Source organism: Mustelus asterias, chromosome 11, assembly GCF_964213995.1.
Source record: "Mustelus asterias chromosome 11, sMusAst1.hap1.1, whole genome shotgun sequence".
Lineage (NCBI taxonomy): Eukaryota > Metazoa > Chordata > Chondrichthyes > Carcharhiniformes > Triakidae > Mustelus > Mustelus asterias.
This window is the reverse complement of record NC_135811.1, coordinates 106,800,862-106,822,395: the sequence shown is the minus strand read 5'-3', so window position 1 is coordinate 106,822,395 and position 21,534 is coordinate 106,800,862. Positions and strand designations below refer to the sequence as shown.

The following is a 21,534-nucleotide window of genomic DNA, read 5'->3' as shown; positions in this document are numbered from 1 at the left end:
ATTCGATAGTAATTATATTATTTAATTTGAGAAGTGATCTCGCCGCTGCTGAATGGGCCAATGATAGACTCTTGGGCTGAAGGGGTGCTGGGGAAATGGGTATCGAAGCGAAATATAAAAGCGGATTTAAACAGAGAATCGGTGCAGTCAAAAGTCCGGCTCACAAAGTGTTAGTAAGATTTACACCCCCACCCCTTTTACTCCAATCACCCCCCTGATTCCACTACCAGCGACAAGTTTGGCGCCAGATCGCCATTGCTCATTGAGAAGAAAAAAATCACCACCCAGGAGATTTTCATTCAAAAAAAACCCTCCCGAGTAAACATCCTCCCGTATCCGGCGAGAGCTCCGCGTTGTTGCAGCTATGTGTGTGTGTGTGTGTAGCAAACACATTCTTACTGAGCTGCCGTAAGGAGCAGGAGGGAGGGAGAGGGAGAGAGGGAGAGGGGGAGAAGGAGGGAGGGAGGGAGGGAGGGAGGGGGAAGGGGGAAGGGGCAGGCCGGCTGCTGTTTCATAGTAAACAAAAGGGATTTTTGTGTGTGTGGGGGGTAGAAACTGACGCGATCTTACACGTGAGGGGCTGGCCGTGTGTAACCACGTGGACCTCTCCCAGGCAAATATTTCAGTCATTTTTTAAGGTCGATTTTATTTGGAGGCGGTGCCACCAGCAACGTCCTGTGACATTTTCAGTCTGACTCAACGGGGTTTGGGGGAGAAGACAGACTTTTACAGCGCGCCATACCGTTTCATAACTCCCTGTTTCCGGCTAACACTTTCCTTTGGCCTTTTGTTTTTTTTTTCCTCCTTTTGCAACAACACGAGATCCGTCTTCATTCTTGTTACTGGTGTATCCCCCCCCACCCCGCCCCCCCCTTTGGAACGATCATTATTTTTTAGGTGCTGTGTGTTTCCATTTTTCCTCCCTTCTTTTTTTTAAAAAAAAGACAAACCCTAAAAAAAATCACAATGAACAAGCTTTACATCGGAAACCTGAGTGAAAGCGTGACTGTGCCAGAGTTAGAAACTATCTTCAATGATTGGAAGATTCCTTTTTCTGGGCAATTTCTACTAAAAACTGGTTATGCCTTTGTAGATTGTCCAGATGAAACCTGGGCAATGAAAGCCATCGATACCTTATCCGGTAAGCGATTTCAGCCGATATCCAGAACGCAGGGAAGAGTTGAACCCTTCTTGAGAATGCCGATCACTCGATATTGTGTGTTGCTAAATGGCCTACCTAGCACTATACTCCACTACAGGAGTAGAGCTCTGGAGAGTTGCAATGGCCCCTTTTGAATTTCTGACGAACACGTTGATGATGCGAGCTCCCTAAAGCGTGGGATTCTGATGCTGTAGATTCTAGATGTCTATTTTCTGGATATTTAATATAAAGACTGGAGGGGTTGGGGAAAGACGCGCCAATTCCTCCTTTACGTGAGAGGGGGGTTGTAGATTTCTGCTAAAGCAGCAGGTTCCTTTTCTTAGTCAGTTACACTCAACACACGCGGCGTTTGACCAAAAATGAAAAGACTAATCAGTTTCCCATTCCGCACTTTTGATGGCGGTTTAAGAAACACTGTTGGCTCTTTAGATCACATCCTCTGGATGTGCTGCGGGTTCTATCCCCCTCCCCTCCCCCTTTGCTTCAGGGTGTCTCATACACAGAATGGTTCGATGCTAGCTAGTCCTTCCCCTTCACTGATAGTAGGCCGTCATTTGCAAGCTCCGTAATAATACCACGTTTGCAGTTTTAATCCCGTATCTCGTCTCCTGACACCCCCCCCCCCCTCCCCGCCCGCCCCCCGCCCGGGCGAGCGGTGTCGCCAGGCCGGGTAACACTTGCTCCCATTGCTCCTAAACGGCTGCCCTACATTAATGCCGGTCGCCCCCAACCTCTCCGACTGATTCCATAAATGTAACACTAAGCCTATGATGGGGGCATAAACTGAGCCGAGGTCGGCCATGCTGATTGTGAACATACTACAGGATTGGAAGCGTGCTAATGTCTAGTGCGAAATAAAACCCCTATTCTAACCATAAAAAATAACTTTCACATGTGATATATTGTGTGCGATTACATATGTGTAGGATGTGTAATGCCACAGCTGTGCTATAAAGTTGGTCAGCAACTTACTAAGGAAATTGATCCTCAATTATGTGTGTAAAAACACAGATTTTACACACTCTTCACACACACACACACACACTTAAATACAAAATGACAGAATGCGAATAATGGGCGGTTTATTTCAACCAATGTATTTGAGTAGAGTTGGAGAAGGTGAAACAGTTTGATTAAATTGAATGCAAATATAAATTATTTTCAGGCAAAGTGGAGCTACATGGGAAGCACATCGAAGTAGAACACTCAGTACCCAAGAGGCAGAGGTAATCTCCATTTCAATTCTTGTTTTTAATATTTGTCTGGGGACATCTGGACAGTTGGATGAGATGATTCGTTGATTTATTTTTTGGTTCCTGGTTGAATGGGCGTTTGTTTTTTTAAAAAAATGATGACTTCTAAAGTTGTGAGGTTTCTCAGTGATGTCATTTTTTTGTCAACTGCGCTTGTGTTTTATTGGAAAATGAAAAATATTTGAATTGAATTCTTTGCTCGATATACGTGACGTTGTTGCAATGTTCATTTAAGATTAAATAAGGCAGCAATGTTGGGGAGGAAGCACAGGCTGAAACTGCAATGTGAGTGTGGGGCAGATTTAAAGCGGCGACTCAGAAAATAGGATCAGTGTTGAGAAACTGGAATGAGTGATTTTTTGGCTTTTAAAAACCTCTTTCTGGATTCCTGCTCCTGATACTTCAAAGGTGGCGATTTGAGAATGGGGAGAGGGCGGATGGTTAGTGCCGCACCATTTTTTCCCCTCCCTGTCTAAACCGCTCAAATAGATCACGTTTCAAGCATTGAAACGTTTGCTTTGGGCTCAAACCTCACTTGACTCCAATGCCGATTGCGGGAACGACTCGCGCGATGAAGGGTTGCTGAGAGAGGAGTTGGGGGAAAAAAACTCCAAATGCAGTTAGCTTCCCGAGTTTCCTGTCCACCGCTCCCGTGGTCGCTTTAAATAGACAAGGGACGCTTGCATTGAAACAAGAATCCTTCTTTGCATCAGTGCTGGGCAAATACGTTAGCATTTCATCTTCCCACATTCCTCTGTGTGTAATCATTTAACGAATTGGGCTCCGTCTGATTGTCTCCCAATTTTGCCTTTTCAAAACGCGATCTCCTCTTACGTGAACGAAGTTTGATTGAGTTCATTCAGAAAGAAAGTTAAACCCTTTACCCAGAACCTAATGTGATACAATGAACGCATGTGCCTTTGAGGGAGCTTTTAGTTGGGCTATACCTGTTTAAAAGCATTTGCTTGATCCTGCTTTGAACCACTTGGTAAATGTGTACATTGTTTCATTCAAGTATTGTTTAAACTGCTAAACTGGCCTGTGCTAAAATGTCGAAAAAAATGTGCTGTTCCAAAAAAGTCAGAAAACAAATAAAGCCCTGCTTTAACGACAACAACTTTGTATCAGTTTATCTGATTATCTACTTAAAATGATAGAGGGGAGGGGACAGTTTAGTTAAGCTGAAACTATTGTTCTCCATGTTTAGGTTAGTGTTTTAACTAAGTAAACGTGTGTTTTGTAACTAACGTTAACTGGTATTGGTAAATATAATCTAGGAAGCTTTGTAAACCAAACTCTTTATTTTCAAAAGGTTTAAAATGAAGTTTGAGTCAGCCACTTTGAAAAAGTAGTTTAAAAATTCAGCAAAACAAAATAATCACCTGACCCTGGTTAGAGTTGTTAACTAAAACATGATCACAACTTAAAAACCTAATGAAGAAAGTTTATGTTTTGTTCTCTGTGAATTATTTTAGCATGGGAGAATGATGAGCAGACAGGAGGTAACCTGTGTAAATTGCAGACACAACTTATTGTTTTTGCTGCCCAATTTAGTTCAGTTAAAATCCAATTATTTAGTTGTACTTAACTCCTCACATTCTCCCCAGTTTTAACTGAAATATTCTGGTGTGTTTTAAGGTACAACATTGAAATAGTTCACTTTTGAAATCTTTAACAACCTGCTTTCCTGTAACACATGTAACTTTTATTTTTGTTTTGAAAAAGAGAACTTGCAAAACTTCTCCTGAAAGAATCCATGAAATTCTGAAGCTCTAAAATACAAAGTTTGTTGGCGTTTTAGTCCTTTTTAAATAGGGAAAATGGGTATAAAATAGATCCATCTAGGAACCCCTGTGAAAGTCAGAATGATATTAAGTTATTGCTCAATGAAATATTGTGTGTATGTGTACATAAATGTTTGGTCCAATGATCCTGTTTACTGAAATGAGAAATTGCTGATATCCTAAAGGCAGGTCAAAGGTAATTTTGTAAGATATTTCGTAAAATTCCCTTTGTAGTGTTTGCTTTCAGTCATTAGCAAAGCTGACAGACAACATCTTGTATTTCATAAGAATATTTTTATAACAAATCTTCTATTGATTCAAATTTATTTTCTATTGTCATAAATGGTTTAAGTAATCAAATGTTTTATAATCAAAGTGTGGAAACTGTTTATTATTTATACAAGAGAACATTTTTGCATTGATCAAACAAATCATTTTTAAAGTTCAGCAATTACTTTTTAGTTTGGAAATGATAGGAAATTTGCACTGAGTGAATTATTTCCCCATCATTTGACTATAAATAGATATTTGCATTTCATCTAGTTATTTTGTTCAGTTATTAAGATGCGTAGCAGGCTACTGGTTAAAATGCTAATAATATCTTGTAACACAAGGCAAACAAACTCCTGATGACAGATATAAAAAGTTAAGTAATGTTCAGCACTCACTCATGACTAAACTTACACCCTCAATATACGTAGGTGCTCTGTTCAATTTTGACAATTATACTAACAGAACTTCATATTTAACTATATGAAAATAATTAAAATAAATGTAACACATGCAACTGTGTTCTCTTAGTGAAATTAAATTGAATGTTGTAAAGATTAAAATGTTGGAAATCTGTGTTAAAAGACTACATCTGTTGAAATTACAATACCCCCAGCCCCAGGAAATGTTACAAACACACAAGAGTTCTGTCTGCATTTGGAAAAGGAAGAGACTGGTTAATGTTGAGGGTGTTTCAAACAATCTGTCGATTTCCCTTTCCAGGTACTGGCATTTTGGCCATGTCTCTCTTTAACTTAATTTTCTTATTTACAGAAAGGTAATTTTTTATGTCTCTAACTGTAATGAAAATAATTTTAGAGAAACCAATAACATTTAAAAAAAGAATCAGCTGTTGCCGTTCAGAAAAAAAAGTTTAATTTTTAAATAAACTTTCGGAAGAGTTAGTCTCCATAGGTTATATAGTTAGTCTCCATAGGTTATATTTTCTAAATATTTCACAAAGTCAATAAAATACCTTTATGGTTACAATATTACTTGAAGATATCCAGCACAATTTATCCTAATGTCAGATATGGAAAAAACATTCACTGACATTAGGTACAAGTGGAAAGGGCAGAAATATCTTATTAAGCAATGTATGGTTGATATAGTTCATAGATCCTGAAATGCTTGTCATGGCTGGAATGCCTAAAGCAAATTATTATGGAGGAATTTTTGTTCCAGTTGTGAAGTTCCGTGTTAAAAGAAACAAGGAAAATATATTTAAAGATTAAATGATTCGAAGAATTTGCTCAAAGAAAGAGAAATGTGTCTATACATTTACAAAGGAGATGGTTGATGTCATCATTTATGTAGCTTAAGTATTTTGAATTGTTTGAAAATTACCACAATTAACATCTACGGATAAAAAATATTTTTGAAAAATTGAGGATATTTAGACAGTTGCAAAGCTGAAAATGGTGGAAAATAACCAAAGATAATGATTTCTTAGATTTTCAGAAGTAGTTTGAAAAGAACTCAGTGTTTTTATCCCAAGGAGCTGAAACAAAAATTCCACTTCTGATTTATGCTGAGTTGGCTGATCTCTGGCATTTTAGCAGAAAGGGTGTGGTAAAAAGCTGCATTTTGGCCTTCGTATCCCCACGTTACTGAGAGGAAAGTTGATGAGGATTCTTACTCCTGATTACTAACTCATAACTCCTCCTGGAAGGATTAATTTGTGGACAGTGGGTTGAATCAGGATTGGGTTTAGATGTGGTGTCCTCCATGTGTGATTACACTGCCACCATTTACAGGTTAGGCTAACATAGAAGTTAAATGGTTACTTGGATGAGGGTCCTAACATCACCAAGTATCCATGGAATTGTATCTGAGCAAGGAAGGAAGGGAGAAACATTGCCAACAAAATTTTCCCCTCAAAAATAACAAAAGAACACCGTGTCAAAGCCTCTCTTTAAGAAAATGTTGATTTCATTATTTTGTAACAAGTTGGACTTTGTATACGACTAAAATCGTTTTTGCAAAGTTTAGAAAATTTCTAGCATTCTTCTCCTGAGTTATGTGGAAATGTGCATTTTTTGGTACTGGGATGTTTTGTGGATTCCTTACACACAAAGCACACAGTGGTAGGGGTTGTTTGTGGCGAAGAAGCTCTTGCCAAGATGTAGTAGTTTGCTGACTTTTATGAATGGAGAGGATCCCCCATTGGTGTTCTAAGCTGTGTGATTCAAACTTGTTTTTCTTTTGTTTAACAACGGGGAGGGAATGACTTTCCTGAATTTTCCTAACTTATAGGATAGGTTACCATCCATCTTGAAAAAGAACGAAAGTTAGATGCAGTATTTAAAAAAAAATCTTTCTGCTAAGTTGCCACACAAAATGGTGGCAGAAGCCTTTTCTCATTTCTGCATAGGTCATTATTGAGCAAAGCATGACCTTTGACCCAGACTGGAAGCACATACCCTATACTGCTAAATGGATTCCAGAGCTGTGTTCCTGAAATCCCCCTCCCTTTCACTTAAAACCTGCAGAAAATTAATAATGTTATACATGTCTTAAAGACCGAAACAGGGGGAAAAAAGAAGCTGTTTGAAACTGGAAAGGTCTTTGAAGTTTTCTTTTTTACCATGTGCACACTTGTGTGTGTCTTTCACTACCCCACCCCCACCCTCATTGTAATTTGCAGTTTCCCTCGCTTGTGCATCCCCTCACCCTGAGGCCTTTTAAGTTCAATAAGTAGAGCATTCCTAATCTATATGCTCATCACACAAGAAAAGGTCAAGAGGTGGTGTCAGGACTGTCATAAAGTCTAATTGAGCCTAGTGGATCAATCCGGTGGGGGTTGGAGAGGGAATAGAAAGGAAGAAATTTGATTTGGTTAAAATTCCTAGCCACATGGTTGTTGTAATAAGTGCAGAAGTTTTTCTGAACAAAAATAAAATTACTCGAGGTGGATATGCCCACTGTTCAATCCTTTAACTATTGTTAAGGGAGATGGGGATTGTGCGCAGAAGGACATTTTGTGGAGCCAGTTGTATGTTCGGCTTCTTTGGTGGGGGTGGAGTTAAGAAGAGGAAGGAGAGAAAGCAAGAGAGATTTAATATCAACTTTGAAAGTGCATTACTAATTGGGAGGTCTAGTCAGGTTCCTGGTTGTGAGACCACATAGCTAGCACAAACATTTAGTTATTCCAGCTCAGCCCCTTGAATGATCCCGAGATGATTTCTTAGTTTTCAATTCATTTCCAGTTGAATTTCTTCAAATTATTGACAGAGTTTAGTAGACCAGTCCCAGGAATTGAGAGGCAGATCTGCTTCAGGTTGTACAAGAGCTCTGAAATAATTTGAAAACAATTGCAGGGGGGGGGAAAAGAAAAGAGGAAATAACTTGAACAGATTAGTCTGCCGTGAACTGCAAAGATTGTTCCTCCAACTAAATGTAGAAGATCCATATAGAAGTTGATTGGTTGACTGGATAGTTTTTTCCTTGGCTTTGCTGTTGCAGATTTTTCAGATACATGTCTGTTCACCATTGGGAATGGTTTTAGTGAAGGGAATTGTCTTCAGTTAGTCAGCAGTCACTTTAAGTCATCCAGGCAGTAGGGAAATTGTCAAGTTGGGGTAGCAGGGCACTGGGGAGTAAGATGTAGAAACTACCCTGAACTTTGTACAAGGTGCTAACTAGAAATTTGGAGTTCAGAACATTTGTCACTTTCTCAGTCCAACACAACACATCAACTGATACGATTGATTGGAATTTGTTAGGTGATCACTGGTTTTAAGTTCCCTATTTTATTACATGAGATTCTGGAAATTCTTATCAGTGTTTTGGAGATCAACTTCCACAATTCCTTCCATTTTTTTCTATGAAAGATGCAAGCTAGTTGTCTTTTAATTTAATTATAAAGCAAATATCTAGAACAACATTTTGATTTGATTTATTATTGTCACATGTATTAGTGTACAGTGAAAAGTATTGTTTCTTGTGCGGCTATACAGACAAAGCATACCATTCATAGAGAAAGAAAGGAGAGGGTGTAGAATGTAGTGTTGCAGTCATAGCTAAGGTGTAGAGAAAGATCAACTTAATATGAGGCAGGTTTTTGAGTCAGTTTGTACATGACCTCAAATTTCTGTATCTTTTTCCCGATGGAAGATGGTAGAAGAGAGTATATCTAGGGTACTTATTAGCACCAATTATTTAATTTATTTGTACTAATTTTCTACATAACTTCAACCAATATGTTTTGTACTGCAAGTAATCTCTGCAAATTGCTTATTCCATCAGCATCAGTGACCAATCTGTACCCACCATTAACTCACACTAGTGTTCATCAGCTAAAAATGTTCTCTCTAAACAAAACCCATATTTGAAGGTATAGAATTTGTTATTGCACTGCTGGGAGTTTATCACCGTTGTTTTAGACAACGTGTAAAAACCCTCTTTGCCCATTACTGTGTTGTAACAAAATTCTAGTGATTATTGAATCATAAACAAACCCAGAATAAGATTTTTTTAAAAAAGGACTTGCATTTGAAAAGTGCTTTTCATGACCACTGGACACCTGAAAGCACTTTACAGCCAATGAAGTACTTTTAAAGTGTAGTCACTGTTGCAAAGTAGGACTCTACTGTAAGATTTTATTTTCTAAAGCTGTGAAACAAGGTGAAAACCCCTTTAAGAAAATTGATAATTGAGAAGAGGGTTAAATTTTAAGTAGCTACCATTGTGTAAAAGACCCAAACATTTAAAAATTTGTTTAAAAATTACAAAAAAAAAATCAAGATTCCTATGTGGAAAATGAACAAAATGTTTTGGGATGGGTTGGTAAAGGTTGGGCTATAACTGAAGTACAAGGAAAATGAACCAGATCAACAGTTTTCTCTTTTTTGTTAAGCAACAAATGAGTAGTCTTTATTTTAGATCAGGCTGCAGAAAGCTGATGCCACAATGAATTCCATTTATAGTATAAAATACGTCAGATACTCCTACTAATCTGCTTTTGGGAAGACTTTACAACACCATGTACTGGAATAGGAGCTGAAAGTATCAGAGCTTCGGGTGTGCACTTTGCTGTTACTACTCCGCCTAAACTGCACCCAGCATCCAAACTATATGAACAAAACACATTTTTAAATAACTACCAAATATTATTTGCATAATCATTTTCTAGATCCTGATTTGAATCCAGAGCAGGCTTTATTGGATGAAATTCCTCACTCTCTTGTTTAATGGAATTATATTTGAATTTGGAGCTTCTTAATGCAGGTTTGCATTAAAGAGGATGTGTAGCAAACCATAAGCTGCCATTAAACAAAAGTGCTTACAAGGAGGACTGATTGTGGGCATTGGTTTTCTGACGCTAGGGCTCAAGTGTTGCTGAGAAAAAGGAAGTTTTGCCTTTCTTTTGATAGAGATAGCCAGATTGGGGCCACAAAGCAGATTCTATTTTCTCTTTTCTATCCAATTCTATTTTCTCTTTTCTATCCAATACCTTCTCAGAGACAGATTAATGCTGAAAATTGGTAAAAAGCGAGGAAAATGTCCCTTTCCCTAGGATTAAAACACAAATTACAAAGTGATACATGATGGTATAATGATAATATGGGAGTGATTTTTAAGAAAAAAATCATTTGAGGGGTTAAAAGGAAATCATACATCAGAAGAACAAAAATGGAACAATTTAATCCGTAAAACCTGAGATTAGTTGCAATCTAACCTAAAATCAATTAGTTTTGTAATAAAGACAACATTGCTATATATAGACATGCTTTATTTAGCTACACTACAATACAAATATGTTTCATTTTTGAAATGTGCTAGGTTCTTGGTTTTTTGCTGTGTTATTTGTTCCAGCACTACTGTGTTTGACATAGCAACTCTGTTATTAGTTGTAATATTATGTAATAGCCATCAATGTTATATCGACATCATGTAGGTTGTATCTAAAATGCAACTATTTTGTATCTAACAATGTTATCTTGTAACTAATGATGTTGCTGTATCATATCTAGGAATGTTTCTATTTTGTTTCTAAAAGATTTGCAACCTTGTTTTATAAAGGTCTTGTTATTTTGTACAATACAATGCTACAGTTCCAAAATGTTGTATCCAACAGTGTTCACATTTGTTTCTGTGTTGCAAAATTGTATCCAACAATATGGCAACATTGTATCTTAATGTTACTATTTTGTATCTGAAACTGTTGCTTTTTGTACCTAGCAGTGTTGCTATATTGTATCTGATGGCGTTGCCATGTTGTATCTATCAGTGCTGTCATAGCCCATCTACTGATGTTGCTTTATTGTATCTAATGGTGTAGCTAGATTTTAGCCACCAAAATTGTAAATTAGATCTTAATATTTTAGTAATTTTGTGTACAGTGTTAGTTTTATGTAAAGCTTATATGCTATATTTCTTTGTTACTGTATTAATTTGATAAGATTTTCTTTATTGAATGTTGCAATTTTGTATCTAACAATGCTACTAACTTGTATCTAACAATGCTGCTATGTTTTAGCTAACAATGATACTATATTGTATCTAAGAACATTATTTGCTTTTATCTCTGTGAAGCAACTTAGACGGTTTTAATACATTACAGACATATAAATGCAAGTTGTTCCTTTGTTTATCTAACAATGTTGCTATATTAACATTGTTTCTACATTTTATTCAACAATGTTGCTGTATTGTATCTAAATGTTACAGTTTTGCATTATTCAGTGTTGCAATTTTGTACCCAGCACTGTTGCTATGTCGTATCTAACACTGTTGCTATATTGTATCTAGGAGTGTTGCTAAATTGTACCTCCCAGAGCTTTAATTTGATTTGTAATATTTTTGTAATTTTGGATGCAGCGGTTTTACAATTTTATACTAACAATGTGATAGTTGTGCATTTATTTGTTTCAGTAATGATTTGATAACATTTTCTATATTGAATATTGAAATTTTGTATCAACAATGTCTTATGTCTAATGATATTTAGTTAACAATGTTGTTATATTTTATCGAAATGTTGCTATATTGTATCTAACAATGTTAGTATACTTTATCAAATCATTTTTCTGTATTGTATCTAAACACAATTTTGCATTATTCAGTTTTGAGAAGTTTGTAGCCACCACTGTTGCTAGACTGTATCTAACAGTATGTTGCTAAATTGTTTGTACCAGAACTGTAATTTTATACTTGATAGTCTTCTAAATTTGAATACAATTGTAATACAATTTTACATCCAGAATATGATAGTTTGCATTTCTTTGCTGTATTTGATTTACTATATTGAATGCTACAATTTGTATCTAACAACATTACTATATTTTGTCTAAGAGCGCTACTATAGTTGATAATGTTACTACATTTTACATAATGTTTCTGTGTTGTATCCAAATTTTACAATTTTGCAAATTTTTACATATCACTGCAGTTTTTTCATGTCTAATGTTGCATATATCGCATTTAATGATGTTGCTATATTGTTCCTAACAGTGTTGCTGTGTCATTTGGTAATGTTGCTATATTTAATCTAATGATGGTGCTACAACCTATTCAGAAAAGTTTGTATCTTACCTAACGGTGTTGTTATATTGTATCTAATCATTTTGCAATATTGCATCCAGAAGAGATGGGCTATAGTTGTTGTGGGGCACTAAACTGTGACTGCTGTTAGTTTGATTTTTCTTTACACATTTGGTTAAAAATGTTTGTATGGCAGTTGGTGATAGCACCGTGGTGAGAGACACCTGGGTGAACTGGATTTTGAAGCAAGTTAGAACTCTGGCTGATCCAATTTAGAAACAATGTAACCAATCAAATTGAAAGATTATGAAATTAACAGGACATGGATTGAAAAGGAAATATAAACTAAAATGGATAAACTCAATGTCAACTAAGATATGGAAAGAGAGGAGAATCTCTAACGATTATTTAAACTAAGGAATATAATTCCCAATTTGCAATAGTTAATTTTCAGTGCTACAGAGGTTAACTGACAGTAATTAGCACATCTGTAAAGGATACTGAGACTGAAATGGACAATACTTTACTTTCTGTGGCATATTTAGTTCATATCTACCATGCCAATACAATATATTCATGCCATACAATGCACGTTAATGATGAATAAAATGGCAGCGCTATGCTACTTAAAACTGAACCTTTAGACATTCACGTTTAACTGTTGTGTGCCCTTCACTCGAAACTATCATAGAATTTTCACTTCAAATAACAACATGTACTGGGTGACCCATTGTTACTCAGAGTAAGTCCTGTCCCATTGTAGCCAATAGTATTTTTATGTTGTATCTCCTGCCTATTTCTTATCTATGTGCGTGCCCCCCTCCTGCCCCTCAGCATCATCCAAAGATACAGCAATAGTTTTGACATGTATGTGGACAATACACGACTCTACCTCACCCACCACCTCTGTCAACTCCATCACTGTTGCTAAATTATCAGCCTGTGTATCCAACATCAAGCACTAGGTGAGCAGAAATTTCCTCCAGTTTAATATTGGGAAGAGTGAAGCCATTGTTTCTGTCCCTGCTTCAAACTCTGTTTCCAAGTTCTCTTCCTGGTAATAGTCTGAGATTAAACCAGTCTGTTTGCAACCATGGTCAAATTTGATCCTGACAGGAGATTTCAACTTCATTCCCAAGGCCATCACTAAAAATGTCTATTTCCATTTCCATAATATTGCCCAACAATGTTCTGTCTCAGCTCGGGTGTTGCTGAAACCTTCATTGCCTCTTGAATATTTCAATGCATTCCTGGCTGATCTCCTGGATTCAACCCTTCATTGACTTGAAGTCATCTAAAACTCTGGTGCTCGTGTCTTAACTTGCAACAAGTACGGTTCCCCCATCACCCCTGTACTTGCTGACCCACATTGGCACCTTGTCAAGCAATATCTTGATTTTTGCTTGTTTTCAAATCCCTTCGTGCTCTTGCTCTCATTCCTATCTCTGTAATTTGCTCCAATCCCACACCTCTCCAAGATATCTCTGCTTCTCTAATTCTGGCCTCCCTGATCCACCATTGGATGTCCCTTTAGTTGCCTAAGTCCCCAGTTCTGTATTGTCTTCCTGACACCTGCCTACTTTGCTTTCCTCCTTTGATACATTCCTTATAACTTGCTTCTCTTACCAATCATTAGGCTATCTAACCTAATATATCCTCATATGGCTCAGTGTCATACTTTGTTTTATAATACTCCTGTGAATGTCTCTTGGAATGTTCCATTACTTTAAAAACGAAATATAAATATAAGTTATTCTATCTAACCCTTACCATTCCACTTCAGTGTTCCTATATTGCATCTAGGACTGTTGCTTATAGTATCAAATCATGCTGCAAAATTGTATCAGCACTATTGTTACACACTGTTACAGTCCTGTTGTGATGTTGCTATATGGTATCGTAAGTAGAAAAGCAGACTGTAAGGAGGACACAAGGTAGCTGTAGAGGGATGTATGTTGGATAAGAGTGGGCAAGAATGTGGCGGATGAAAGATGATGTGGAAAACTGTGAATGTATTTACTTTGATTAGAAAATTAAAAAAGCGGTATATTTTCAAAATGGTGAGATACTGGGAATTGTTGGGAGTCCAGAGAAATCTGGGTGTCCTTACTTTGAATTACAGAAAGTTAACATGCAGTTGCAGCAGGCAATTAGGAAAACAAATGATATATTAGCCTTTATTAAATAAGGATTGAAATATAAGAGTAAACAGTGTCTTACAGAAATTATAATACCATAATTGATGAATCTGGGTTCAGATGTTCCTTTTTATCATACATTTTGTGTATTGCAACACCTGTAGATGATGGCGGGTTCCCAATATATGCACACGGTGTCAAAAGTGCTGCATTAGGAACATGATTTCATACATTTAGGCTTATTGTTCTCCATAGTTTAGCATTGTATCTAGCAGTAGAAAGAGAAAATGATTTTAAAAAATACACAGCAGGTTAGTAAGCACATCTTTTGGTTAGGTAAGCTTTCAGTGGAGGTGGGTGATAAGGTCTTCATTCAAACCAGATAAATTTTCATTCTTGTTTCTAAAATGCTGACTCTGTGGCCTGATGCCTATTTCCAATTTTTCTCTCTTATTTCAAGTTTTCATCTTTCAGAATTATTTCTTTCAATTAGATTTAAGTTGCAGTGTATTCAGCAGTTTAGTTATATTGTCAATAGAAATTTGTGTTTTGCCTTATATTTAATCGTTTCTGAGTTATCTAGTGGCATTATAGTCTTCTGAACAAGGGTTGTTTATTGAAAAAATTGCTATTTTGTATCATAAGTGTTTGATAAATTGATTCCAATAGTGTTGTTGTGAGTTATCGACAAATCTATCCATTTTCTCTCCACCCATAGTGCTATTTTATATCAGACAATACTTTACGGTATCAGAAAGTATTCCTATATTGTATTGTAGCTAGCAGAACTGATATAGTATACTGTATCTAAAAGTGTTGCCATATTGTATCTAACTATAGTTATTTTGTACCTGTTAGTGTTTCTATATGTTACAATGTTATATCTGGATTGTATTATACTGTATCTAGGAAGAATGAATTGGGAACCATGATATGGGCTTTGGCCATTGTAAGCATATAAACAGAATTTGGACATGGTTTGAGATTATATGTTCATTAATTAAAGCTTAAAATTATTCTTAGCAGTGTTTTATTGCATCTTGCAGAGCTATTTCTAATATTGTTGCTATATTGTATCTAAAAATGTGTGTGGCAATGGGAAAACAATGTAATTATATATGTAGCATGTGTTAAAATGTATCAAGCAGTATTGATAGATTAAGTCAAATTTCATGAATTAAGAACCACGATACAGGGTTTTGGCAACATCATGAAATTGGGCAGAGTTCAGAATTATATGTTCATTGAGTAAGAAATGGTTCTTTTATCTAGCACTCTTTTGTTGCACCTCATTGAGTTGTTGTATCTAACAATTTTGGGATGTTGTATGTAACAATGTTTTATCTAACAGCATTGATAGTTTAGGGGATATTTCATGTAATTTGGGGATTTGACTATATCTTGAAATTGGGTATTGAATTTAGGATTATGTCAATCCATTTCAGTTTTATTGCAACAGTTCTTAGTTTAACTGTTGTTATGTTGTATATGTCTGTGTTACTATGTTGTATCTGAAGGTGTTGCCTTATTTCAGTGTTGCTGTATTTTATTTAACAATGTTGCTATATTATATCTAGGACTGGTCCCATGTGGTTATTTCATATCTGTGTTACTACATTGTACTATGTTGCTTTATTTAAGTGTTCCTATACTAAGTAGTAAAGTTGTAATCTTGTATCTAGAAGTACATCATGGCAAATTTTATTAAGGCTCTTCCTAACTTGCTGACCTAAATTGGCTCCCAGCTAACAGTTACTCCATTTTAAAATCTTCATTCAGGCTTTTGAATCCTATCTCTGTAATCTATTCCAGGCCCAACACCCTCTCAGATCTCTTGAGCAACCCTGATTTTAAATGCTGCACCATTGAGGGTTTTGCCCGGGGCCCAAGCTCTGGAATTCCTTTCCTAAAGTTCTCCGCCTCTCTACCTCATTTTCCTCCTTCAAGATGTTCCTTAAAACTAACCTCTTTCACCAAGCTTGTAGTCAGCGGCCCGAATAACTAACTCCTTATGCAGCTTGGTGTCAAATTTGTCTTGACAGTGCATCTGTGAAGTGTATTGGGATGTTTTAGGCATCATATAAATACAAATTGAGTTGATGTGGGAGTCCAACTAATGTAACACACATCACAAACTTGGGCATGGAGTTCAGGATTTTATATTCATTGATTTTTCAAGTTTAACATTCTTTAATCTCGTGATGTTTTATTGGATTGTTTACTGTAACAGTATTGTATCTAATAACATTGATATTGTATCACAATGTCACTATATTGCAGTGTTCCTACATCATATCCAGCATTGTTGCCACATTGTATCTACTAGTTAAAATATATCTTTATTATAAAGAATTTACAGCATAGAAATAGGTAAATCAACCTAACAGCTCACAACAATATTTATACTCCACAAGAATCTTCCCATAGTTGTCCTCATCTGGTCAATACAGACTGTGGCTCTTTTCTCAAGAGAGGACTTAGGAATTACCTGATAAAGGTCTTAAGATCATGCATTTTAATAGGGTAGACATAGAGATGTTTTCCCTTGCAGGTGAGACCAGATTAGGCCCACACCTAGAAGTTAGTTGCTGAGAATTCTGGAGAAATGTCTTCACCCAGAAAGTGTTGAGGTGAATAACATCCAATGAGGAGCTACGTAAGAACATGAGGGAGAAAGGAATAGAAGGATATGTTGATTGGGTTAAATGAAGATGACTAGAGGAGGTTCTTGTGAAGCATAAACATTGTTGTGACCTGTTAAGTTCTGCTATGATTCTACAAAACCTTTTTTGCCCTCTACCAATTCCCCTATATCATTTTTAAAATCGAGACTAGTTCAAATGTAGTCTAATCAAGGTTCTATGAAGGTAAAACATTATCTCCTAGTTTTTAATTCTATCCCATTAGAAATGAGCTCCAGTGTTTTATTTTGTTTTTAAAAATGAACTTTTAATTTGCCAATTACACTCCCATTTCCCACATTTATTAATGCCTTCCAATTGTTTGTCACTGACTTCCTCTGCCTTAATTTGGTGTAATCTGTAAATTTTGCAATTATATCTCTGATTCTGGACTGCAGATTGTTTATGGGTGACTAACAGTGGTCCCAGTATTGATCTTTGCGGAATTCTGATCATTTGCCAATCTAAGAAATTACCTTTAATCCCTAATCTTAGTTTTCCATTTTCTAGGCAGTTTGCAATCCATTCTGCTACTTGTCTCCTGCCTCCATATTGATCTTAATCACGAGCCAGCAATGCAGTACCTTATTAAAGGCTCTTAGCAAATCCAAATAAACAAGGTCTACTGCATTACCCTTATCTATCCTTTCCGTTTCTTCTTCAAATAATTTAAGGAGATTGATCAAGCAAAACCCCTTTTGGAATGCAAGCTATTATATTTTCAGTTTCTAAATATTTGTCTATTATATCTACAAGTAATGATTTTATCATCTTTCCTACCACTGTTAATTTAACTGCTGTATAGTTATATAGTGGTCTATGATAGTAATAACAGCAGTTCCCTGGATTTATTCTTCAGTTTTTTTTAAAGGCAAGAATCATATTAATTGCCCAGCAGCCCTCTATCACTATTCACCCTTTAAATGTATTTTTATGTCTGTGTAATATTGTCTTTGCTTTGTTTCCCTATGTTTACTATGTACAGATGCAATCCATCCAGACCAGAGGTGTTATGCTCTAAGCTTTATTAACTAGCTTCCCTTTTATTAACTAGCTTCCCTTTTATTAACTAGCTTCCCTTTTATATTAATACATTTATATATTTTTCTTTTGTTACTTATGTGTTGTAGAATGATTTACTATTTCCTTTTACAATCCTTCTTAATTTAACATCATAGTTCCTCTTTGCTTTATGAACGTTTTTGTTGATTTATTTCCTAATCTTTAGATAGTTATTTCTTTCTGTCATCTCCTTTGCTGTGATAGTATTCCTTTTATTTAGTTTCAATTTCTTTTAATCATCTTCCTTCCTCATTTGTTTGTTCCTGCTTTTTGGTTGCTATGTTTCTCCTTGACTCTATTTTAAATTCTCCCCACTGCCATTCTCTATCTTCCTTTGTCAGTACATTTTTCCAGTCTATCTACACTGGTTCCATTCTCATCTAGTTGGCCTTTGTCTTACTTATATCCTTATAAATAGTTGTCTTAATCCCTATTACACTGTTCCTGCAGTCGCCTGCACGTACCCCATTTTTCTGTTCTGGTTCACTCCCAATTGCTAGGTCCTCATGTTGCATTTCTTGCATACTGGCTAAGAAAACATTCAGGCACATATTGCAAATATTTCCATTTCCTGTATCCTTTTTGTTACGACTTATCAATTTGGAGGTAGTTAAAATCTCTTCTGTTATTCTATGACCTCAATGAATTTCGTTTATTTACTTACATATTTCTTCTCCACTACCTTCCTTTTCGGTGGTTTATAGCATCCTTCTGTGATGATCGATCACTTTTATTTCAATCCATCTGGATTCTACTTCAGTTAGTAATGTCCCTTTTTCCTACTGTCATTGTGTTATCTCTAACTAGTACAGCTACCCACGTCTCTTTCTAGTCATTATGGTCTGCAGTATTTAGTTGTTAGCCTTGCTCTTTATGTAACCATGTTTCAGTTATTCTCACAATGCCAACTATTCTAGTATCCCTATTTTGTTGGATGTTGTGTACACTTCTGTACAGGCAATTTCATTCATTTTTGTTATTTTTTTATTGGGCGATTAACAGTACTTCTATACTTCAGTTTTATTTATTGTCCTTGTTCCTGACCTTATTCTGACCTTTATTTTCAACTCCTATTAGTTTTTTCTTTCGGATCTAGCAATGTACCTCTCAAGTGTTGCAATATTGCGGTGTTGTCTTGTACCTCAGAATACTGTTGTATTATATCAAACTGTTGAACTATTTTGTATCTTGGCCATGCTAAATTGACCCAATGTCAAGGGGATTAGCAGGGTAAATGCGTGGGGTTACGGGGATAGGGCCTGGGTGCGATTGTGGTCAATAGAGACTCGATGGGCTGAATGGCCTCCTTCAGTACTGCAGGGATTCTATGATCTTAAGTGCTTGCTGAATTGAATTTGGCAGTATTGTTATATTTTAACTAAAAATGTATTCACATTCTATCTAACTATATCATTTTTAAGTATTAGGTAATGTTGATTTATAAAATCAGCCAATGTTCATAAACTGTTGTTAGTCGTATCTAATGACATGGATAGGTTAGGAAAATTTTAGGAATTAAGTGTCTTTTGTGGTGTTTTGGCCATTGTTAACACAGTGCAAAACTGGGTGTAGTTTTCAGGATTTCATGTTCATTAGTTTAATGTTGTAAATTATTTTAACGATGTTTTACTGCAATATTTAGTGTTGCTATGTTGTTTCTAACAATGTTTCAATATTGTATTTAACACTTGTTTGATTAAATCTAATGCTGTTGCTATGTCATATCTAACGCTGTTGCTATGTCGTATCTAATGCTGTTGCTATGTCGTATCTAATGCTGTTGCCATGTCGTATCTAATGCTGTTGCTAAGTCGTATCTAACGCTGTTGCTAAGTCGTATCTAACGCTGTTGCTAAGTCGTATCTAACGCTGTTGCTAAGTCGTATCTATCACTGTTGCTAAGTCGTATCTAACGCTGTTGCTAAGTCGTATCTAACGCTGTTGCTAAGTCGTATCTAACGCTGTTGCTATGTCGTATCTAACGCTGTTGCTATGTCGTATCTAACGCTGTTGCTAAGTCGTATCTAACGCTGTTGCTAAGTCGTACCTATATCTGTTCCAGCAGAATTGATATATTTGAGAAAATTGCGATGTGGGGATTTCACGTATTATTAGTATATATTCATGATGGAATTTAACAGTTTATTTTCAATCATTTAAAGTTTAAGATGCTTCTTTCTAAGTGTGTTTAATTACATCTTGTTGCTAAATTGTCATTACATCTCTCCCCTCCTTTAAGATGTTCCTTAAAATCCACCTCTTTGATAAAGCTTCTGGACACTCATGTCCCTGTTCAACTTTGCTTGATAATGTTTTGTGAAGTGCCTTGTGATGTTTACAAGTGATGCTAGGTGAATGCAAGTTGCTATTTTATTGTATCTGGGAATGTTATATTGCATCTAATGATGTTGCAATATTGTATCTAAGAGTGTTGCTATATTGTATTTAATATCATTGCTTTATTGCAACCAACAGTCTTGCTATAGTATATCTAACTGTTCTATATTGCATCAACAGTCTTGTTATTCTGTATTTATTGGTGTTGCTAAATGTTATCTAATGTAGTTGTTATCTCATCTGACAGAGTTGCTATATTCAATCTAATAATGCTGTCATACGTAGGATTGTTGCTATATTGTATCTCAGAGCAGAAACTTGGGAACAGGATGAAGCTATTTAGTCTTTGAGTCTGTTCTTTGAGATTCAATGAGATCGGCAACCTAACTCCATATCCTGCTATTGTCACACATCACTTCATACTTATGGCTAACAAAAATCGATCTTAACAATTTATTTAACATCAATTACCATCTGTGGAAGCAAGTTCCAAATATCTACCAACCTTTGTGTGCAGAATTGATTTGACTTGATTTTTATTGTCAAATGTATTGGTAAACAGTGAAAAGTATTGTTTCTTGTGTGCTATACAGACAAAGCATACCATTCATATAGTACGTAGGGGAGAAGGAAAGGAGAGGGTGCAGAATGTAGTGTTATAGTCATAGCCAGGATGTAGAGAAAGATAAACTTAATATAAGGTAGGTCCATTCAAAAGTCTGATGGCAGCAGGGAAGAAGCTGTTTTTTTGGAGATTGGAAATTCTTCCTAACTTACACTTTTTTGAGAAGTCTGGCTCTAATTTTAGGCTATTCCCTCTTGTCCTTGACTCCCAACCAACCGAAATAGTTCCTCTCTAACTAACCAATCTGTTCTCCTTAAATACCTTGAAAATTTTATCACGTTTCCCCTTAGCAGTGAATACAATTCTGGTTTATATAATCTGGCCACATAACCTAACCCTTGGACTCCAGCTATTGTTCTGGTAAATTGGTGTAGATTTACCTTCCCTATTAAGGCCACTTTACCCTTCCTGAGGTGTGGAGCCCAGAACTGCTGTCAGTACTCCAGTTGAGGTGTAATCAGAGCTTTGTACAACTGAAACATGACTATCTACCCCCTTTTATTCTTTGATTTGACTTCTTATTATCACATGTATTAGTGTACAGTGAAAAGTATTGCTTCTTGCGCACTACACAGACAAACCATACAGTTCACAGAGAAGGAAAGGAAAGAGTACAGAATGTATTGTTACAGTTGTAGCTAAGGTGTAGAGAAAGATCAACTTAGTGCGAGGTAGGTCCATTCAAAAGTCTGATGGCAGCAGGGAAGAAGCTGTTCTTGAGTCGGTTGGTACAGGTC

At 36.2% G+C, this 21,534-nt stretch overlaps 1 protein-coding gene across 3 annotated transcripts in view; it reads left to right on the top strand.

The window, feature by feature from the left end:
* The first annotated feature begins 435 nt into the window (after positions 1 to 435).
* Positions 436 to 21,534, top strand: part of igf2bp1 (insulin-like growth factor 2 mRNA binding protein 1) — a 178,111-nt gene continuing 157,012 nt past the window's right edge. For all 3 annotated transcript variants that reach the window (XM_078224214.1, XM_078224213.1, XM_078224212.1), the window contains exons 1-2: positions 436 to 1,141; positions 2,328 to 2,388. In XM_078224214.1, coding sequence (XP_078080340.1) covers positions 967 to 1,141; positions 2,328 to 2,388 — 236 coding nt within the window. In that variant the 5' untranslated portion in view covers positions 436 to 966. The remainder of the gene's footprint in view (positions 1,142 to 2,327; positions 2,389 to 21,534) is intronic.